We start from the raw sequence: 22,392 nt of genomic DNA, 5'->3' as shown, positions 1-22,392 counted from the left end.
CCACAGATGCTCGATTTAATTGAGATATGGGGAATTTGGAGGCCAAGTCAACACCTTGAACTCGTCGTCCTTCCTCAAACCATTCCTGAACCATCTCTGCAGAGTGGCAGGGCGCATTATCCTGCTGACAGAGGCTACTGCCATTAGGGAATACTGTTTCAATGAAGGGGTGGACTTGGTCTGCAACAATGTTTAGGTTGGTGCTACGTGTCAAAGTAACATCCACATAAAAGCCAGGACCCAAGGTTTCCCAGCAGAACTTTGCCCAAAGCATCACACTGCTTCCGCCGGCTCGCCTTCTTCCCATAATGCATCCTGGTGCCATGTCTTCCCCAGGTAAGAGACACACACGCACCCGGCCATCCACATGATGTAAAAGAAAACATGATTCATCAGACCAGGCCGCCTTCTTCCATCACTCTGTGGTCCAGTTCTGATGCTCACGTGCTCATTGTACGCTTTCAGCGGTGGACAGGGGTCAGCATGGGCACCCTGACCTTTCTGCAGCTACGCAGCCCCACACACAACAAACTGTGCTGCTCTGTGTGTTCTCAGCATTAACCTTTTCAGCTATTTGAACTACAGCAGCTCTTCTGTTGGATCGGACCACACGGGCCAGCCTTCACTCTCCATGCTTATCAGTGAGCCTTGGCCGCCCATGACCCTGTCGCTGGTTCACTGGTTTTCCTTCCTCGGACCACTTTTGGTAGGTCCTGACCCCTGCAGAGAGCCAACACGCCACAAGAGCTGCAGTGTTTGACATTTAACATTTTTCCTGCTTCCAGCACATCAACTTCCAGGACAAAATGTTCACTTACTGCCTACTGACAGGTGCCATTGTAATGAGATAATCAATGTTTTCACTTCACCTGTCAGTGGTCGTATGGCTGATCACTGTGTATCAACATAATAGGTCTAGTGTTTAAAAATGAAGGGTGACATCTCCCGAGTCTTGTTCAATAACGGAGGAAGGATGTGACATAAGGAGGACGAGGGAAGGAAGGGAGGAGGACGGAAGTGTAGGGATGTTCCTGAGTGTAAGTAGTGGTGTTTATTTATACACAGAAACATCAGAAATTTATTCAATTTTCAGAAGCCGACAGGAAAAAACAAGTTAAAAGACATGCACAGAATTTCACTGGAAGTCACTGTGGTTTTAATTTACTTAAAGGAGCCAACTGGTATTCCTTCATGCTTGGTTTAGCGGTTAGCAGCTGTTGGTTCCCATTCATTTCAGCACAGTGTGAACATGCAGAGACCTGACCGACGGTGTAATGTATCACTGAACAGCATGTTGCGTAACAGCAATTACACAGAAGACACACGAGCAGGCAAGGTGCAGAGGAGAATGTGAGACTGACAGCTTTATAAACAGTCATCCAAGCCTTGAGAAATACAGATTTTTATGCACACTGTGACGTGAGTGAAGAGCTCAGATAAACATATGGAACACCAGCGGAGAGGAGCGAAGGAGGGCAGAAGGAAAGGAGGTGGAAAGGAAGGCAGGAGGGCAGGTATAACAAGCTGGATAAAACCTGTAATTATTATCCTGCAGAGTTTACAGAGTGACTCCCTCTCTCTCTCTCTACCTCTCTCTCTCTCTCTCTCTCTCTCTCTCTCTGTTTGTATAGACTGATAAGCTGAGAGAGAGAGAGGGGGAGGGAGGAAGGGAGGGGAGACAGCTCAGCTAAAAGAGTGAAAACACACACAAGGGTGAGAAAGCTTGTGATTGAGTTTCAGAGAGCAGATAGGTGCATAAACACAGAGAGGAGCGCTGGGAGAGACGCAGAGGGAAACAGAGTGTGTGTGTGAGGGGGACAGAAGGAGGAAGTGTGAGGGGGTTCTGCTGCGGCGCTTGGATCATGTCTCTGAGTGGGAAGGTGGCTCTGGTGACCGGGGGGGCGCAGGGCATCGGGAGAGCGGTGGTTCAGTTACTGCTGCAGAGCTCAGCTAAGGTCAGTCTGCTTTCATTTAAAAACAAGAGCTTTTCCTGCTTTCACATCCTCTTCTTCACTTTGCATGAAGTTAAAGCTTTTGGTTTCAGGTGCTAAACAACTTTGCATTCAGCTCAGACTCTTGTGCAACTGGCTCTACTTCTATCTCAGCTGACACAAAACCTGTTTTGACCTCAATGCTTTGACTGTCGGTGGACTGAATCTGTTTGCGCTTTCATTGATTCATTGACTGACTGCATCTCCAGATCAGCACTGTAGATTTACTGCTTTGTCACATTTGTCTGTTTTTAGCTTTATCTTTATAATCGCTCTGCTGCTCTTTGCACATGTTTTTTAGGTCAGAAGGGCAAACTGTTAAAGGGTGAATCTGGAGTCGTTACACCAAGGCCTTTTCTTTTATAAACTTTGGAGTCTAATAAATGCAAAAAGTTTTGAAATTGCTTCAGCTTGCAGGCAGGAAACAGGCTGTAATGGCTGCAAGATAATCCCTGCACGTAAATGAGCCTGACCTCCTTTAAAGTGTGTGTTTTAGCCACTCACTAACTCTGGAAAGCATCCCAACAAGAACACACCTTCTGTTAAAGTGTGAAACCGTAAACAGCCGTTACATCGCTCTCTTCAAGGCCACCAGACTCCAGGATCCAGGATCCAAAAAATATTGTGTCTTGTTTATTGTATCCAAACAACCATTTAAAACTAATCGAACAAAACACAAACTAACCAATCACAGAGGCGGTAAACCAGCAACTACTTTGTTCTGTGGGGTAAAATGGAGTCTGGTGGCTTTGAAGGGAGCGATCTTACTTTAGCAAAAATGTTAATTCCAACACAAAATAGCACTAAAACACTGATCGAGGCAGCCGTAGACAAAAAACTCGTGTTTTAGAAGGTAAAATGTTTGTTGTTGGAGTTTGGTGGCTTTGAAGGGAGCGATGTAACGGCTGTTTGTGGTCACATGTTGAGTCTAAAAGTACAAATACTGCATCAATATAATATTTTTAAAGCTAGTTATGAAGCAGGAAACATGACTTTCAAAGGGGAACAAAAATAAAAGGTGTGAATAAGTTCCTGAGAACTCTCTTCACACCCTGTGAAACGAGGCCGACTGTGGTACATCCTGAGCTGTTCACACACGTCAGACCCAAACCACACAGTTACCCTGTAAGAAGAAGAAAGGAGAAGTGCACTGCAGCTGAAGCGTGATCATCTGTTATCACCTTTCTGCAGAGATGGATGAACAGTCTTTAGCTCCTGCAGAGTCTCTGTGTGTGAATCTAACACGACCTCTGTGCTCCAGGTGGCCGTGGTCGACCTGAACATGACCTGCGGGGAACAATGCAAGGCAGAGCTGGACGCTGAGTTTGGAGAGGGCAACTGCACCTTCATCCCCTGTGACGTGTCCAACGGAGACGCTCTGAGAGGTAAAAGTGTCCGTTAGACAGATTTCATCACACTCAGTTTGATGTGTAACTACTGTCATGACTCCTCGTGCTGTCTGCAGAAAATGCTTATTCATTGTATGTTTCCTGGAAATGAATGAGGAAGTGACCTTGAAAAAAAGGCTTGAATCACAGGGATGACATTTGAAACTTCCCCATGAAAGAAAAATAGTGTGTCTTCTCCTCTCCAAAGCAACAAGACCCGGTGATCACATCAGGCTGAATAAAGCAGCTTCACAATCAGTATTTCTTCACCGCTCTTTGGTAGACACAGGGGGTCAGTGTCAAGGGTCGGGTATTTAACAAAAAGTTTTAGGGCCCAGACGCAGAGCACAGTGTTTATTAAAACAAAAAGTCAAGTTAAAAAGTCAAAACAGAGTCTTCATTCCAACCAAAAGACAAAAAGGAAAATCAAAGCGCAGAGCAAAAGGCTTACTGTGGGATCCAGGTGACAGGAATAATCCAAAGGAAAAGGTCCGACCAATAATCCATCAAAGAGAGAAACACAAGGAGAGTCCACAAAATAGATCTAACCGAGCTCACAGGGGAAAACACGGGAGGTGGATCACAGAAGGTTTCGGGACGAAACACGATGATGAACTAACAAAGCAACAGCAGGGAGACAAGGCTGAAATGGCATACTATATTCATATACTTTACACTGCATACATACTGCATGCTGCGTTCGGCGGCAGTACGGAGCTGTTTAAATGTATTTGGCAGTGTGCTACGCCAGACGCCAGTTTCCCATAACAACCTGCCAAAAGCAAACCGCTGCTTCTTTAGCTGTAGCGCCCCCTTCTGCTCGAATGCTGCTGCCGTCTGCCATTTCAACCGCCGCTGTGACGTTCCAGCGCTTTGCATTGTGGGATACAGTAGGCGAGGTAGACAGGTCCGACATCCGTACTGCGCATTCTGCTTTTGTTTGCATACTGCATACTACATGTTTGGCCCAATCAGTACGTACTGCTAGCATAGTGTGACATTCAGAACACAGCCAAGTATTATATACACCGAGGGGAACCAACCAGGGACAGGTGAGACTAATCAAACACAGGTGAAAACAATGAGGACGGGGCAAACAATCACAAAGGCGTGTTAGAAGTTATCACTGTCTCCTTAACAAACACACCCTGTGATTAAAACTGTCAAAGACACTAAAGAAACGTCTTCACCGCTGTTTGGCGGACACAACACGTCAGAAGAGGCTGCAAGCCGAGCCGCCATGAACAAAGCTAACTGAGCTTTAGGTTCGGATTGCCTTCGTGTGTATTGGAGGTTTAATAGGTTTGTACAAGGTTTCTATATGGGAGCAGATTTATTCACAGAAGTCTCCTCCGCTCCAAAACAAACAGACTGAGCGATTTAAACCAGTAAAAACTTTGAATAGTTAAAAGTCTGTTTCTTCAACGCTCCTTGGCGGGGCTGCTAGCAGAGCTGCTGCACAGCTTAGCTTGTTCTGTCTGGCAGCAAGCTAAAATCTGCAGAGTGACTGCTGTGTGATTGGCTGTTGGATCCACATCTAGTCAAAGATTTAAATTGTTACCAAAATAAATTCAATCACAATCCTTTATTGAGATTTATTGCCGTCCCCTCCTCTTAGCTGCCTCTCTTCACTAACCTCCTCGCTGTCTGCACATCTGTCAGTGCTGCTGTGCTCGTACGTGTGTGAGTGTGGGCGTGTCGGGCTGAGAAAGAGAAGCAGCACAGATTAAAGTGTGTGTGAGTGAATGAGAGAGAGAGGAACAAGGTCTCATTGTCTGACACTGAGGAGTAAATCCCTGCAGGCTAACGGCTGAGGAATGCTGTTTGCTGTTGCTGCTAACTGAGTGATAGTGCTGCTGTTGATGCGGACGCTCAGTGGAAGCCTGCACGGAGCCGATGACAGTGTGTGAGTGTGTGTGTGTGTGTGTGTGTGTGTGTGTGTGTCTGCTTGTGTTTGTATGTGCAGGTGTGTGTATTCCTTACGCTGTTAATAGCAGGTATGCTTGTTTCTAATTGCGGGGTGTCCAGGTTTGGAATGCGCCAGGTGATGACACACGCAGGTCTTTACCACCTCAGGTTTCTCCAAACATGCCTGTGTGCTCACATCTGTGTGTCACCGCCGTCACAGCGTCTGCACTGAAGTCACACCTTCAACAAAGAAACAAAACGTGAGGACTTAAACCGAGTGAACGGATTCCTCCTCATTGTTAAAGGAGCAGTGAGATTTTCTTCTCCTAATGTGCGTCAGGTTGTTACTCTTCCAGCAGTGTAAGAAGCATAAAACCAACAGACAAAAAGATCATGTTGCAGATGTTAGCGATGTCCACTGCTCTCCTCCCAGGTGCTGCGTGTCAGGACTGAGGGCGTTTTCACATTAGGTGTGATTGTTTCTTAACGTACCCGAGAACGATTGCCCCCCTCTCCTCTCTCTTCCAACGGTCAGCCTTCACGCAGACCTCGTCGCACTGATCGCAGGTTCGTCTCCCTGTCTGCCGATCATTTGGTGCATGTCGTCCTCCACTCTCTACTCCCCGTGTTTCCTGTCTATCTTCAGCTTTCCTTTCGATTAAAGACAAAAGCCCAAAAAATAAACTTGAAAAAAAATAATAATTTCGTTCCGTACCCGAGTATACTTGCGGTAGGACTCTGAAGCAGAAGGTGGCGTTAATGCACCTCAAATACAAGGAGGAGAAGAAGAAGAGTATCATCAACTACGTATCATTGTTTCTGTTGTCATTTCAGTGTAAAAAAGCGTGCGAATCACATGATCCCAGGCCCACACACTGGGAGGACCTTTGCACTATGCCGACTATTCTTCATATTTTGAAGACATTTTCAAGATCGACCCGCTCACCTACCTTCCTACGGTATCAGCCATGGCCGTGCAGTTCAGAGGATGAGATCAGAGGAGACATTATAAAAAGAAGTCCACTTCTGTGGTGTGGTACGGTTAGCTTTCACACCTGATGCGTACTGTACCCGAGTACGCATGAACCATACTCGAGACCACCTTTTCAAGTGGACCCGGGCACGGATCAACGAACCGTGAACGGGACATTGTCCGGCCCATTCTCAAGCCCGTTTACACACTTCAATTCCTCCTCAGCGGCATCATGTAGCTCCGCCTTCATGCTGCCTTCGCTATTTTACATTGAGCCACGCAATCCTGGCATCAAGCCGCCCCAGGGTGTGTTATGGAAGCAACACGTGTGCGAGTTGTAAACAAACAGCATGTGCTTCACACACACACACGCGCACACACGCACACACACACACACACACGCACACACACACGCGCACACACACACACACACACACACACACACACACACACACACACACACTGTTCCGCCCTGCCAGCTCTGCCATTTACACTGACGCCGTTTCTCCTCTGTTACCTGTGATGCCAGCTCAGAGGAGGAACGACTTCGCCCCAACGTGCTGCCTCCGTGTGTTTTACATTAAAGACGAGACGTAACAGAAGCGTCATAATCTCCTTGAACCGGCTGTGTAAAAGGGGCTTCAGTGAGCGAGTAGGTGTGTTGATGATTTCGTAGCATATGCACAAAAACATCATCTTTCCTGCTCCTCCTGCACGCTCTTCCCAGGTGCCACTTTTCACCTAAACCAAAGGAGCTGAGAGTACGTCTGATGCAGATGACTCCAGCTGTGTGCGACATGTGTGCAAGGGAAAGTCTGAACAATGTCCTGAAGTGATTCATGCTTAAAAACAGCTCAAAGGTTCATATGAGCAAGTTCTCTGATGTTATCTGGGGAGGAGTCGGCTGGAGCCACCAGGAACCCGAGACTCAGGGTGAGGGCACGTCTGCCAATTACTTAGAATTAAAAAAAAACTTTGGAAAGTTTAAAATACATTACAATTTAGAATAATAAAATGTAGAGTAACAATACATTAAAATGTACACAGAAATAAAAAGTACATTGTTCCAGAGTTTGGGAGCCCGGACTGCAAAAGCCTGATTGCCCTTTGTCTTCAGTCGGGCCCTGGGTCCAACCAGGAAACCCCTATCAGCTGATGTGAGGGGGCGCCCAGGCTCATGGGGGGTTAGTAAATAAACAATGTACCGGGCCTGGTCATGTGGAGCTTTAAAAGTTAGCAGTATTTAAAATACAGGAAGCCAATGCAGGAGGCCAGAGCGGAGTAACATGATCATATTTTCTTGAACCAGTTAAGCTGCAGCATTTTGGACCAATTGAAGGCGGTGAAGAGATGCCTGAGATAAACATGTATAAAGAGCACTGCAGAAGGCCAAACAGGAAAAAACAAGTGCATGAACAACCCTGTGTAGGTCAGGATGAAAAGGATTTAATTTTAGAGATTAACTGGAGCTGAAAAAAACATGCCTGAACAACGCTCCTACCTGAACATCAAAACACAGTTTGAATCAAAAACAGCATCTGAGTTCTTTCAGTTGGTTTAACGTTTTGTGACAGGGGACAAGATGTCCAATTATGTTGTTTGTTGGGTGTGTCAGACGAGATCATTTCTGTTTTGTCTTCGTTTAGTTTAAGGAAGTTGTGGGAGGTCCAGCGGTGAGTTAATGGCACATATAAACAGTAAATGTGAAGTCAGACTGTATGTCGATAAGATACAGAGATTTAAGCTGATCTGGGGCCATCAGAGAGCAAAAGGAGACAGAGATAGTTTTCAGCTCTTACTGAATAAAACACTGAAAGTTATTTAATGACTGTTTCATATTTCTGTCGATCAGACGCATTCCAGAAAACAGTGGACCAGTTCAGTCGTCTGGACATCGTTATCAACAACGCCGGCATCAACAATGAGAAGAACTGGGAGAAGACCATACAAGTCAACCTGGTGAGAAAAAACTGTTTAGTCACACAGAAGAAATGTTACTACACATATATGGGTTGTCTTTCAGTGAGAACAACATAAAACACACTCTATCTCTAGGCCCTTGTCTCTCAGTGAAGACCACGTCCCCTTCAAGGAGTGGACATGTCTGTCTGACTGTTAATCTCCCCGTCTCATCAGCTCACTCAGAGCAGGCATGTGCCTGCCCGCCGGCCAAATATGCAAACAAAAAGTACTAAAGATGTGAGTTTAATTATAATTTAAATCGATTTCAGAGGTCAATCTTACGTCTGATAGTTTATATTTGCATGACCGAGAGAAAGGAGAAATCTTGGTTCTCTTTCTTCTCAATTTTATTTCTCCTTCGTGCACGAGTGAAAGCTGCTTTTTTAAGGCAGGGTTAAAGTTTTTGCAGGTGATCCCTCGCTGTTAAGACTAATAAGCAGTGGACCCATAATTGAGCCATGTGGTACTCCAAATTGAATGTCCAGTTTTATTTAGACTTAAATCAGCTAAACTTGTTGTGACTGATGTGTCTTTGGAAGGTAAGAGTTAGCACCTGGATGGAACTAGTACAGAATCTTTGATAATTTACTCACAAGCACCGAAAACATTTTTGCTTTTGCTGAGAAACGGCAGGTTAGAGTTCCCCTCGATTAGTCGATATCACAAGGAATGTCGAGAATAGGTAAAGGACAGGAAGTCCAAACATTTACAAAGAAGACAGTTGTAATCAGGATGGGATCACAGGTAACAACCTTGTAACCTTGCAGCATGCAGTGCAGGTATGTTCTAAAGCTTGAAAATAGTAATAGCCTGTTTTACACTTTAAAACTGAACTGCATCACCTGCTATGGGCAGTGTATGTAAAAACTGTATGTGCCGTAGTCAGGCCACTTATAAGGACATCACACAGATGTGCCAGTGTTAGCCAGGATGCTGATGTCCTTAATCCAGTTCATCCCATTCAGTCAGGTCAGGTCATTCACCATTTAAGCTTGATACACACTACAAGATAATCAAGCTGATTTTGGGCCACACTGATTTCAAATCGTAAATATTAAACATGTTATATATTTACGATCCAATATCCTGTGGGGGAATCCCGAGGACAGCCGAGCACGCGCTTTGTGGATCATCACGTGGAACCACACGATAGCTAATCAGGAAGGTAGCTGACTGAAGGAGGAAGCACAACAACCGCAGCCATGGCAACAGAAAGCTTAAAGAAACATGTACAGCCCGTGTTCACGCCGTCTCCACCACTTCATCCACAGTTTGTTCTTTTTTCTTCCTGAATTTTCAGTAAAAAGTCCCAAAACCATCATCATCAATTCTTCCTGCCCGTCGTCCGCCATGTTTGTTTAAGTCTCATTTCAGTGCGAGAGATTTAGTGAGATTTTCAGCTGTGAGAGTCGGACTCTGGTTGTTGGTGGATGAATCTGTTAGTGTGTGGTGTCCTGTTTGGGTCATATCGCTGCTCTCCACACTACAGGAACACAGTGATTTGTTAGTTAAATGAGCTCCTTAATTAGCAAAATACCTTCAAAGTGCCAATTTTGAGTAAGACTTTGTTTCTAAGACGAGATTGGAGCCAAAGTTTCCCCTTAAATGTGCATGAGAATTGCTCTCAGGTAAATGTGGTTAGTTTTGTCTGGTTTAAATAATATTATGTGTAGCTTGTGGTATCTTTTATGACCTCTTCAACCATTTCTAGCTTACACTCACTTGTTCTGCTTTCAAACTGTAGGCATCATTGTCCCTAAAAGACCCCCAGCTGGTGCTTCTCAGAGTGCATCCCCCCTCCTCCTCTAAGCTGTTCAGACTCCTTCATTACATCGACAGACCTCCCCCTCAGCCCTTCATGACACCACACCAGCCCGGGGCCTTTACTACTACATTCCTGCTGAGTAGAAACCCAGCAGGCAGCTCAACCTCCAGCAGTGGAAAAACATGTCCTGCCTCTCAGTGTGCACTCATAACCCCATGACTCGAACGGCAAAAAAAACAAAGAGTTCACGTCAGTTTACGCAGTCCTTTGACTGCTTCAATACAGACAGTTGTAGTTGAACTTTTTTTCAGTGTGGTTTGGTGCCCCATTCTTATCGGGCCCGGCTTGTTGTTTTGTTTTTAGGGTTTTTTGAAAGCAGGAAATTCCTCCTCATCAAAAACTCTTATCAGCTGTTGTCCCTCAGGGCTCTTTCTTAGGCGTACCGTTTTTTTCTCTCGTCCTCATTCTGATACTCAGATATTGTCTGATACACACGCACTGTACTATGAGCAGTCTTTCCTTTTGATTCATTTTCTGCTTTCAATTTGACCTTTTTTTAAAACCAGAAACAGCTGTTACATCACTGTCTTCAAAGCCAGCAGACTCCATTGACCAAGAAAGGATTTTTAACCTCACATGGGGAAATGGGAGTTATTGTTTACCGCTGCCGTTTAGGGTGTCCTTGTATTCTATAGTGTGTTTTGCGATCATTTGTTGGATCCAAACTCACAAGTCACAGAATAACCCAATAAAACCAACCAATATAGGCAGCAATGGTTCAGCAACTCCTGTGTCCTGCAAGGTAAAATTTCTGTTTCTGTCAATGGAGTCTTTTGGCTTTGAAGAGACTGATGTAATAGTTGTTTCTGGTTTAAAGAAGTAAAAAAAAAAGTATGGCTCCTTTCTGTAATGTCGTCAGACAGTTAAAATAACAATCTGAGCCCCTCAGTGGCAAAAACAAGAAGTTTTTAGTGGACAGACTTTGATGAGGCGCGATTGCCCCAAAGGGTTACATTGCAGCCATTACAGCCTGTTTCACTGCTGCTAGCTGAAGCTATCTACTGGAGCAATTCCACAACTTACCTGTACCTGTTCATCATTTAGACACTAAAATATGAAAAAGAAGGTCTCAAGTTAAACGGAAAGCCCCCTTTCATGTACTTATTACACGATAAGCCCATTCATCTCTTTGCTCTGTTCTGATGAATTCTGTGGCATCCTTTGCAGCATCTCTTGTACTTGTCCTTGACAAGCATGTAACAAATGTAACAATAAAAAATAAATAAATATCCGTGACATGCAGTCAAAGTTATTCTCAGAACTTCCTCTTTTGGATTTCTTAATAATTAGGTTTATGAAATCTTTTCTTTGTGAGAAACCTTACACATTCTTTACTTTCAGTTTCACTTCCTGTTTACGTGCTGCACCACACGTCTGAGGATTACCACAGTGACAATGTTGTCTCTTTGTCATTACAGACCTCTGTTATTAAAGGAACCTACTTGGCACTGGAACACATGAGCAAAGAGCACGGCAAGGAAGGAGGCACCATCATCAATGTATCCTCTATGGCAGGTAACATATACACACACGTAGAAAACACAATGGAACCCAAACTGGTATTCTTAAATCTGGATCATATTTGGACATAATTTGGAGTTAAATGACAGAAGGTTTGGAAATGGCGATGGCCGCGACATTGGGCTGTAATGGCTGCAATGTAATCCTTTTGGGGCAACCGCGCCAGATCAAATAAACTCCCCCAAAAGTTCTTGTTTTTGCCACTTACAGGCTCGGATTGTTATTCTGAGTGTCAACATCACAGAAAGAATCTCTGCAGAGATCTCTTGTCTCTGTCTAAGGGCGGGTTCACATCAGCCTTGTTTAGTCCAATTGAACTAAACCCTGGAGCGTTTGTCCCCTCGGTGCGGTTTGTTTAGGTGGTGTGTACGCCGGAATGCGGACCAAACAACCGGACCATGGTCTGTTTCCAAACGAACCACGGTCTGGTTTGATTCTGGTGAGATCGTAAACGGACTTAAAGTAGGACCAAATACAGGCAACAAACCATAAAACTGTGCATTGCAGTGTTTACGGGTGCTGACATTTGCAGAGACACATAGCGAGATGAGTAGAGGACAGACGTGGGGGAGCAAAGAGGAAATAGAAATATGGGCTGACCAAACAATTTCACAAATGTTTGTGGAAATGCACGAGAACATGGAGGTGTTCAAACTGTTCAGAGAAAAACTAAAGAAGAATTGAACTGTGGAACAATGTCGGTTAAAAGTAAAGAACTCTGCGATCATATTGAATGTGATGGATCAGTGTGCTCTCGCTTTGTGTACTTCAGGGAGTTTTCCCACGTGGAAATTCAATCAGAGAGCAGTTTCCTCGTGCACCAAAACGTTTGGTCCGCTGGTAAAAGCTGCCGAGTGAACACAAACCAAACTCGAGGCAAAATGCAACTTTGTAACAATTCGGTCTTTGATCCGGACCAAACAAACGGACTTCAGGTGTGAATGCGCCTGAAGAGTAAGATCCTTTTCTTTTTTACAGCAGACATCACTCTCCTCAAAGGTCACCAGACTCCACTGACAAAAACAGTAATTTTACCTTATAGAATGAAAGGAGGAAGAAGCAGTAAAAAGTGCTCTCGGTTGGGGAGTCTGCTTTGGTTTAGCTTCTAAAATAATCATTAAAGATTTGACAGCCCACAGAGAAACTGAAACTTTAGTGACCCTCAGAAGCACGTGGCTCGAGTACTAATCCCCCAAACGTTCTCCTATCTGAAACACAGAGACACACAAGGATCTATTTATGTCAAAATGTCACCAGTGATTCATTTCTCGGCCTCTAAAAGCCGAGCTCATGAAAACATGGATCACTCTGCAGCTCTGTTTCCGTCATGGAAAACCTCGTTCTGTTGTCTTCATCTGTGTTATGCTCCCTACATACACACTCTTACCCAAGAGGTTTTTATTAGGAGAAAAGTGCTGCAACTTAAGGAACAAAGACATTTCCAAAACATGTATTAAGCTAAATACAACAATGGAAATGTGTGTATGATGTGGCTTCCTTGTTAGGCTCCTGTCTCCCTGGGGCATACCCAGCTGCTGCACGCTCAGGCCTCCAGAGATGGCTGCTGACTGAGGCCTGACCTTCCTCTCACTCCTCTCACTGTCAGTGTCAGAGTCCTTATTGAAGCTGCAATAAATCTTCTAGTTAGAGGACTAAACACTGCCCCTCCCCTGGCTCAGAGGTCCCATAATGTTAGAGTCAGCTACAAGTGGTAATGTTAACGTGTTTGTTGTGTTTATTTACATCACATTTCCGTTGAATTCAACATTTATGAAGTGGCAGTGGCAGTGTTTCTTATCATGGAAAATAATTTGGGCTTTAGGGCCCTGGTTGGCCACGCTCATGCTACACTTTACATGTATATTATGTGTATTTTTGGATTCATATTGTTCTGATGGGCCAGTCCCTCCCGGGGTCAGGTCTGTAAAAGCTTTACTCTTTCTCTGAACTCGAACAAAAAAGGCACAAAGCCTCTGTGGTGGCTCCTGTTCCCTTCTTGCAGAGTCACATTACCACTGTGACCTGGAACCTCGCTGGACTTTCCAGGATCCAAAGTTAGCCTCTTCTTCCCACCTGTATCATTTTTCTTTTTTCTTGCATTTTTGCTCTCCTGAGGGTTGAGCAGGCGTTTGAGGTCAAGGCACCATCATCAGTGTATCCTCTATGGCAGGTAACATACTTATACACATGTAGAAAACATAATGAAAATCAAAACGTAATCAGGATTTCTGTTCATCTTAAATCTGGATCATATTTGTACATAATTTGGGGTCAAAATAACTGATAGATAAAACAAGTCTGCTGCTTGTGGAACATGTCCACTACGGCCACTACGCTCTGCCAATGAAAGGCGCCTGGTCCTCCCATCACAACAGGGCCCTAAGTCTCTAACTAGACTCTTCTCCTCTGTCGCCCCCTGGTGGTGGAACGAGCTTCACTCGGTCCGCAGAGTCCCTTTCACCTTTAAGAAGAAGCTAAAGACCCAGCTCTTTATGAGCACCTCTGACCTTAATGATATTGATGCTATTGATGATGATCGAGGATGTAGTTTATGCTGACTAGGATTTCATGATGATGATGATGACAATACTGATCTTGTTGATGTTGCTAATGATGATTATTTTTTTTATTTTTTTTAAACGCCCTATACACCGCCTGTTGGCACCAGTGTCTGATCGGACTTGAAGCTGTGTTTTGGAACTTACTGACTTCGTTCCCTCCTCTCTTGATCGTTGCTTGTGTTGTATCACAGACGTACGTCGCTTTGGACAAAAGCGTCTGCTAAATGAAATTGTAACATGTTGGAGAAACAGAGTTGGGGCAGAGCGGGCGGAGCCGACGGTGTGTTCTGTCCACCGAACACACAAAAGCTGTCGCTTTGATCTCAGAATTAACGTCATAGTTTCCTCCTCCAGTGTCGCCATGTCTGTTGTTTACATCCTGCACATACAGTAGTTGCATATGGCCGGAGCTCTCTGGTGTGCCCTCTATAGGTATCCTCCAGTAACACGCGCAGTGCACAGACAAGTATGTGAACAGTTTCGTTCATGACGCAGACGGTTGTGTACGCGAACACAAGGTTAAAAAGTGAGAATATCTCAGGCCATATGATGTTGTGAACCTGGACACTGCTACAATTTGTTTTCCAAGTAAACAGGTGATGTGTGGTCAAATTTAAGACAATCATCAATCAACTTGGAGTCTGAATACAGTATGAGACCACTGACTGACCTCCACTAAACATCAAATGCACAGATTGTTACAGTAATGTGTAGATGTTACATGTTTGGCCAATGCTTCATTTTTACAAATAAAACACTGGTATAGAAGTTTGATTTGGAAAACTCATCTGTTGCTTCCACAAACATCCAACAATAGAGAGGCTGCACAAATCCTTCCCATGTGAGCAGTTCATGGTGTAAAACTGTGCTTTTCTCCTTCACTTGAAATGATTTGAAGAGAACTGTTGTGCGCCGTCTCCGTCGCCGTTCTCTCAACTCTCCTGAGCAGATTAATGACCTGTCAGTATGAGCTTTATCGCCGCGGGCAGAGCCGCGTTCCAGATTACACCTTCTTATCTCTGCAGCTGAACTATTAACAACTCCTATACTACAGTTTGGTTAGTCATGACACAGAGGCACACACACCCCATGTGACCTTTGTGCTGGATACAGTAAGAAGCAGAAAAATACTCTCTGTTTTTATCCTGTTTGTCTCCGATTCTGCAAAACATTTGAGTGAGTTTGCAGGAATTTAGTTGCTGTATTGGTTTGGTCACAACACGGAAATCTCACCACATACATGTGTGTGTGTTTTGTGCTTCTTTTAGATCTGTGTGTTGCTTTCAGGTTCCAGAGGATGTTCTTGGTTCTTGTAGTCGGACACATCGTCTCGCAGATCGAGAACAGTTCAGCCTCCAGTAACAGCAGACATATGGTGATCATTATACAGTTATCTGTCCCGGTCAGTGTGTGTGTGTGTGTGTGTGTGTGTGTGTGTGTGTGTGTGTGTGTGTGTGTGTGTGTGTGTGTGTGTATTTGCCATTCCCATAACAAACACGGACTTGTCCAAACAGGGCCAAGCATATTGTTTTGTGGGGGAAAGAATGTGTGTGTGTTTGTGTGTGTGTGTGTGTGTGTGTGTGTGTGTGTGTGTGTGTGTGGGTGCGTGCGTGCGTGCGTGCGTGCGTGCGTGTGTGTGTTAAATGATTCGGACCATATGAAGTGGATTGACTTTTCACTCCTCTTTTTTTTTTCCACCTTCGTTGCACCAGCTGTCAGACAATCATATCTTGAAACAATCTGAACAGCACTCTGCAGTTGTCGGTGTAATTTGTGGTTACATGTTTAGAAATTAGGGAGCAGCTGTCAGACTTCTGTTGAATCAGAATGAAACTCCAACTGGGAGGAGACCCTGGTGCAGACCCAGAGCTCGCTGGAGGGATTATATATCCCACCTGGGCTGGGAGCGCCTCGGGATCCCCCTGGAGGAGCTGGAAAAGTTGCTGGGGAGAGGGACGTGTGCTCACTTGCTTAGCCTGCTGCCACCGGTGATACCTGTAGCTTAGCATACTTTACAGTTTAAAATGTTTTTGTCTCACAGGCCCTCATACAGCCTCTGCCTGAAACGACTCAGTCAGCTCTGTCCCTTTAAGAAACTCCGCCCCTACAAGCCCACTCTCTTCTGATTGGCCAGCTCAGCAACCTGCTGAGGCTGCACTTTGTGACGTCACAGAAAAAACAATGTGAAACCTGGCGTTCACAGCAGCCTGCAGACTGAGCTGAGAAGCCTGGCGATTACTCCGACATACTTTGACCTACAGATGTGAAACTTCACCCACGTGTAGTCTGAACATCCAACAACATTATATGTCTTAAAATGTGAAACAGCATAATACCCCCTCTTTAACTGATTCATAAGCTTATTATGCAGTGTCAAATGGATTTAAATGATATGTTGACATTTTAAACCCATAAGGTCAAAGGTCAACATCATAATGTCCTGGAAAAACACAATTTCCTGGTCGTTGTTCCTGCCCTGAATTTGTGGCGTCATATCTCAAACTCAGCTCGAGGGAATGACTTCAAATTTGGACTCAAAGATGAACTGATGTTATTTTCGTGGTCAAAGGTCAAAGGTCAAAGGTCAAGGTCACTGTGATCTACCCAAAGTCCCATTTTTGGGAATGCGTTAACTCAGCAACGACTGAAGGGAATTTTTAACATCTGGTTACGTTTTTCTGCTTTTGTGAGGATCTCCTGAGAATCAAATACTCTCTGTCCTCTCCTCTACAATGTTGCCCTTTTTCTGCTGCTGTTTAATTTTAGGGTCATTTATTCCTCCAAATGTCTTCAATATATGAATGTTTCAGCCACATTTACACTTTCCTTTTGTGGGAAACACTGATGGTTGAAACTGCAACTTGAGGCATACAAGCAAGAGGCAGTAAGTTTCTGAGTCTTTGGCTTCAAACATCAGTCTCGTGTGTTCCCATGAAGTCTTGACACTTGTCAAATCAAATCAAATCAACCTTTACTGAATCTCAAACCTTTCCACACACTTTTGTCCTGAAGGAAATTTTCAACTGTTTCCGAAACCCTGAAAACTCTCCTCTGAGGCCAAATTGGCTCTTTCATCATCGACCATGTGCTTGCCATAACCGGCCTGCTGTGAATTTATGTTGTACTGAGCCATGGCGATAATCAAAATCAGCTGATTGGACTCGCCAACAGAAAATAACGATCACTGAGGAGCTTCATGAAAGGGCCCGAAGGAGAGGAGAGTGATTTGAGGTCAAGAAAACCTCAGTCGTTGAAATGATTTATATTTTCAGCAGTGTTCCTGAGGTTTTCAATGTGCATTGTTGTAAATGTTGATGGAAGACGTAACTATATTGAAATGTTTGAAGATGATCGTAGCAACAAACTATTTTACATTGTGCATCGCCCAAATAGATTGTAAACAGATTTTCAACATTATCTCTTTCCATCCATGTTTGGTGTAATGTGCAGCCATGGATGTGTAATTAAGACCCGGACATTTGCCCAGTGGCCATTTGTGGTTAAAATTCCTCAGCTCAAAAAGCTTTTCCCCCGTAGACCATCCATCTATGACCTACACCGCTTATCCTGTCCAGGGTCACGCGGGGTCTGGTGCCTATCCCAGCTGTCATTGGGCAAGAGGCGGGGTTACACCTGGACAGATCACCAGTCAATCACAGGGCGGACACACATAGACAGACAACCTTTCAAGCTCACACTCACACCTACGGGTAACTTAGAGTCACCAATGCACCTAACGAGCATGTCTCTGGACTGTGGGAGGAAGCACACAAACAACACCATGCAAACTGCAAACAGAAACGACCTAGGAACCTTCTCGCTGTGAGACGACAGCGCTAACCACTGTACCACCGTGCAGAGACGTAAAAGTGCTGACAGGAAACCTCAATCTGTAAACAAGGTTGAGGTTTTATATTTGTCAACCTTTCCTCAAACAGAAAAGAAGAGGTTTTAAAATGTGTGACACCATCCGACTAAGAGTGAACATGTCTTGGAGGTAAACCCTGAAACTTTTTTGATGTATGATCCAAGCAAGCAGAATCTGTTGATCTTCAGGCACCAGCAGCACCATGTGATGTAGTTGGAGTCCTGGGACAGCCTCGGCTTGTGTCGCAAACTAGCAACGAAACTATGCTACAAACGGAGAACGTGGCACCTGAAAGTATGAGTACCGAGGATGTACAGGGACAGATACGTTTCACACTGACACTGGATTTAGCGGTGTTGTTTGGAGGCAGTTTACAGTGGGAAAAACGGCACAGAGCGAGGCTGTGGCTTCTGGTGCTTGCACATAATGCATCCTGGGACATGTAGGCTCCAGGAGTATCAAACGCTTCTGACATAAGTATCACTTTTATTGGCTAAAAGGACCATGGACGCTTGTTGGACGTCTAAAAAGGAGGCAAAAAGAAAAATGATAATGTATTTAAGTTTGTTTCTCATCATCAATATAATAAAAACTGTATAATTAGGCGTTCTGGTGGAGGGTTATCTCACTAAGCCTGGGTCATGTGACTCTTATAAAGGTGAAATAAAACACACCCTGTTACTTGTATTATATAGGCTGCATATTAGAAACGTTCAGCATATGAAGAGAAGCTCAGACACCAGGTTCACTTTGTTTCTGTTGGTAACGTGTTTGTTTCTGTGTCTCCTCTTGGTCTTTATAATTCAGCCTTCCTGCACTCTCCTCATCAGCCCGTCTACACTGCAACCAAACATGGAGTCATCGGCTTCACAAGAGCGATGGCGGTAAGGCTCAGAGTTCTAAGTGTATCTTCAGTGTTATGTGATGGGATGTCCTGCAGGAAGCTCACTCTTCATGTTCCCGCAGGACGCGTCCTCTCAGGGCGAATACGGCGTCCGTATCAACGTCCTGTGTCCGGCCTTCGTCGACACTCCTCTGCTGCACTCGGTGGAACACGAGGACAACATGGGAAAGTTTGTCAAGTTCAAGGACGATTTCAAACGCAGCATGAACAAGTTTGGAGTTTTACAGTAAGTGCTCTCACACACAGGTGTCACTCAGGGTTTAATCTGTTACCTTTCGACTGACATCAGTTTCACCTTAAACCTGCAGTCTTTCTCCTGAACAGCAGGGGGCGACTCCACTGATTGGAAAAGAAAGCGCGGTTGACGAGAAAATGGTCCGACTTCTCACTCAGTAAACATTTTCCAAACGAGTTTATGGTCTCAATCTGTCGTTTCAGGTCTTCCCAAAAAACGTGAGATGTTCATTTAGTAAATGAAGGTCTCATCAAGAGTAAAACAGAACTGGGACATAATATAAAAACAAATTGCTCTTTCTACTGATTTAATAAAAAGAAAGTGGTCAGAACTTTATTTTTAACTGTGAACCACCTTAAAAAATGGACTCACCTGAAGAAAACCAAGACCTTCACTTAAACTTAAAGGGGTGTTCGAAGCTTCTTCCAAAAGGCGACTGGACTTGGTTGAAGCTCTTGAAGACGTTTCACCTCTCACACGAAAGGCTTCTTCAGTTCTGAACTGACTGGTGGACGGAGCTTTCAGATCAGAGGTGAAACGTCTTCAAGAACTTTAAGCAAGTTCAGCTGCCTTTTGGATGAAGCTTCGAATAACCATGACCCGGAGCACTGAGAACCTTCACAGACTTAAAGTCGTTCGTCTTCGTCACCTCTGTCATCTAGCCGGTGCCGACGTCGTTGCTGTCTCTGCCTCCGTCATGCATCCAGTATCACAGTCGAGTGGTATTCTACTCACGTAGTCGCTATTTGCTAACATCTGATGCCTGGACTTTACTTAAAAGCGAAACTGCAGCTTTGACATCCCTTGTTGCACGTTGCACTTATTACCTTCTTCTTCTTCAAGGTTTTTACGCCAGCTGGCATGCACGATGTCAAATTGCTCAGTTTCAAACCTCTCGGTTTCACTTAAAGCCGTATTTCAGTTTGAAAAACCACCAAACTTCTCCAGATTTAATTTTGACTAACAAAGATTCTTCTTGGAAATGTATCGCAGCGAAAGTGCACGTTGACAGAAATATAAAAACTCAAGCAAAGTACAGGTACTCCCAGAAAACACTTAAGTACTGTAACAAAGTACTTTGTTACATTACACCACTGCTCACAGCTGTTCATGTTGCATCCTGCAGGATAATTGAGCTGTGGAGAAAGTTCAGGGAGGAAGCATTTAGTGTCAGAGGAAGTAGAGGCCAGATGACTTCCTGTTCACACAAACAAACACGGTCTCTACATAAGGGCGGCACCGCAGGTTTATTATATTTTCAGCATGTGTCTGCACAGGAAATACATCACTATTTACTGTCTCTCTCTGAGTCTATGTGCGTGTGTGTGTGCGCGTGCGTGTGTGTGTGCGTGTGTGTGTCTCATGCTCTGTTTCCCCTCTGTGTGTATCTGCAGGCCGGCGTTGATAGCAGAGGGCATGATGAGGTTGATCAGGGACTCCTCTCTGAATGGAGCGGTGATGAAGATCACCTGCTCAAAGGGCATCCACTTCCACACGTATGAGCCCATGTCTGCCTGAGAGCCGACCTGCTGGACTGCTGGACTCCAGCCCTGCTGGGTTTTGATCTTTACTCTGACTGAAAACAGCAGAAACTGGATCAGGACAACATCTGGCTGCTGCTGCAGTTTACATCAGGAACGACATCAGAGCATCAGCTGGATCCTCCTGGATGAACTGAGCCTTAAAATGTCTTATTGTGTATAAATGCCTGTGTCAAATGAATGATATCCAAATGTCTGATTGTAAAAACGATGTTCATAATATCAGAATGATGAAAGTCGGTGTCTTCAGGACCAGCCGAGACGTAAACCTTTGGCCAACCAAAGATTTCGTTTTCTCTGAGGTTCGTGTTAAAACAATCAGATTCATCCACCTCGCACACGACTGATTCACTGTGCAGCTTCTTCGACTAACAAGTGTAAGCATAGCAACTGTAACAGCCGCTATTTAAAAACGGATTCATATGATTTGTGTAAAAATAAAAGAACAAAACTTGAATGTCTCGTTAGGAAACGTGACGAGTTGTCCACCGTTATGAGTTCATGTACGTTGTGAAGGCCAGAATGGACGGTTGCTTCGGCAGGGTCCATAAATCCCTGATAATGAACATCTCGAGGGGCATTAGCATGATGACCTGGTCACCTGCTTTAGAGACAAAAATATACCATCACATTATGTTTTTGTGTGTTTTGCAATCAAAATCTAAAGTTTAACAAAGCGTAGCTACGTCTCCCTGTAAGCGCCTCAGGCTCTGACTGATACCTGAAACAACCTTTAGCATCCACACGGTTCTACTGCAATGGAAACCTTGTATACCTTTTGGGGATGGGTCATGGGATGCTTCGACTCAGATGTGAGCCAGGAGCTAACGGTATGCTAGCAAGATTCAAAGTCAATAACAATGTATGTATGGCTGACATGAAGTTACAGCAGCACAATTATTTTAGCAAAATGATGTAAGAATTATTTTGTTTAATACTGAGATTATTAATCACAATTATTTATTATTTTAGGGACATTTTTTATTGTATTTTCACATTTAAATAAACAGTTTCAGTAACATTTTGTGCTGCATTCCAGCTCATGTTTAAATTTAGCATCAAACTGAGACTTAAAATCAGGTTCTTTGCCTGCATGTGGTGCATCATGGGTAAATAGTTGGGTGTCTCCGTACAGCGTCTGACTTGACGCTGGAGGACGGGGAGCAGCTCGTTCTTCCTCTCGGCCTTCACACTCTCATCATGCTGCACTTTGTGCTGTTTCTTCAGCTGCTTCAACAAGTTAGTCGTGTTGCTTTACGCCGCAGACGCAGGTTTCATGACCTCTTTGCTGATTATTGTTTCTTCTTAAAGTTATGATCTCAAAGATTTTAATTTTTGTGCTCTTGAGCGCCTCCCAGTGGTAATTACGAGAGCACTCTTCCCAATTTACCCAGACATCCACGGTTGGCTCCGGTTGTAACTCTTGGTTTTCCTGGCTGACGGTTGCTTTCCTTTTCAGACTGTTTGCTTCATCTGAGCGTCGAGTTTGTTTTTTTTTCTTTGGATTTTCACTTCTTGTTGAAGTTGTATCTGTAGTCATCCATCTTTTCTTTGTTTGTTCAGCCGTAGTAGATTACTGTTTAGCTCCGCCTACCCTCTCTGGCAGACAAACCACTGCTGGCAGATGGAAAACGCGTCACTAACTGGGCGCCGCTTGTGATTTTTTCCGCACATGTCGCCACAGACACCCAGTCTGTAATAATACTATATACTGC

General features: G+C 44.4%; 1 protein-coding gene across 1 annotated transcript; it reads left to right on the top strand.

Annotated features, from left to right (window-relative positions):
• Window positions 1–1,657: 1,657 nt before the first annotated feature.
• hpgd (15-hydroxyprostaglandin dehydrogenase) lies at window positions 1,658–21,687 on the top strand. The gene is made up of 7 exons (XM_069666221.1): window positions 1,658–1,955; window positions 3,253–3,376; window positions 8,113–8,219; window positions 11,466–11,562; window positions 18,805–18,881; window positions 18,964–19,127; window positions 20,531–21,687. Exons 1-7 carry the CDS (start codon window positions 1,863–1,865, stop codon window positions 20,652–20,654), a joined length of 786 nt encoding a protein of 261 aa, XP_069522322.1. The 5' UTR covers window positions 1,658–1,862; the 3' UTR covers window positions 20,655–21,687.
• The last annotated feature ends 705 nt before the right edge of the window (window positions 21,688–22,392 follow it).

Source organism: Semicossyphus pulcher, unplaced genomic scaffold (genome assembly GCF_022749685.1).
Source record: "Semicossyphus pulcher isolate SPU_LCO1_2020_fin unplaced genomic scaffold, fSemPul1.0.p SCAF_17, whole genome shotgun sequence".
Taxonomy (NCBI): domain Eukaryota; kingdom Metazoa; phylum Chordata; class Actinopteri; order Labriformes; family Labridae; genus Semicossyphus; species Semicossyphus pulcher.
This window is presented reverse-complemented; position numbering and strand designations above follow the sequence as displayed.

Bases quoted from the DNA above. Each gene is read 5' to 3' on its own strand.
- hpgd (XM_069666221.1), top strand. From the start codon at position 1,863: ATGTCTCTGAGTGGGAAGGTGGCTCTGGTGACCGGGGGGGCGCAGGGC. The intron at 18,882-18,963 runs GTAAGGCTCAGA...ATGTTCCCGCAG, and splicing joins GCTTCACAAGAGCGATGGCG to GACGCGTCCTCTCAGGGCGA. The intron at 19,128-20,530 runs GTAAGTGCTCTC...GTGTATCTGCAG, and splicing joins AACAAGTTTGGAGTTTTACA to GCCGGCGTTGATAGCAGAGG.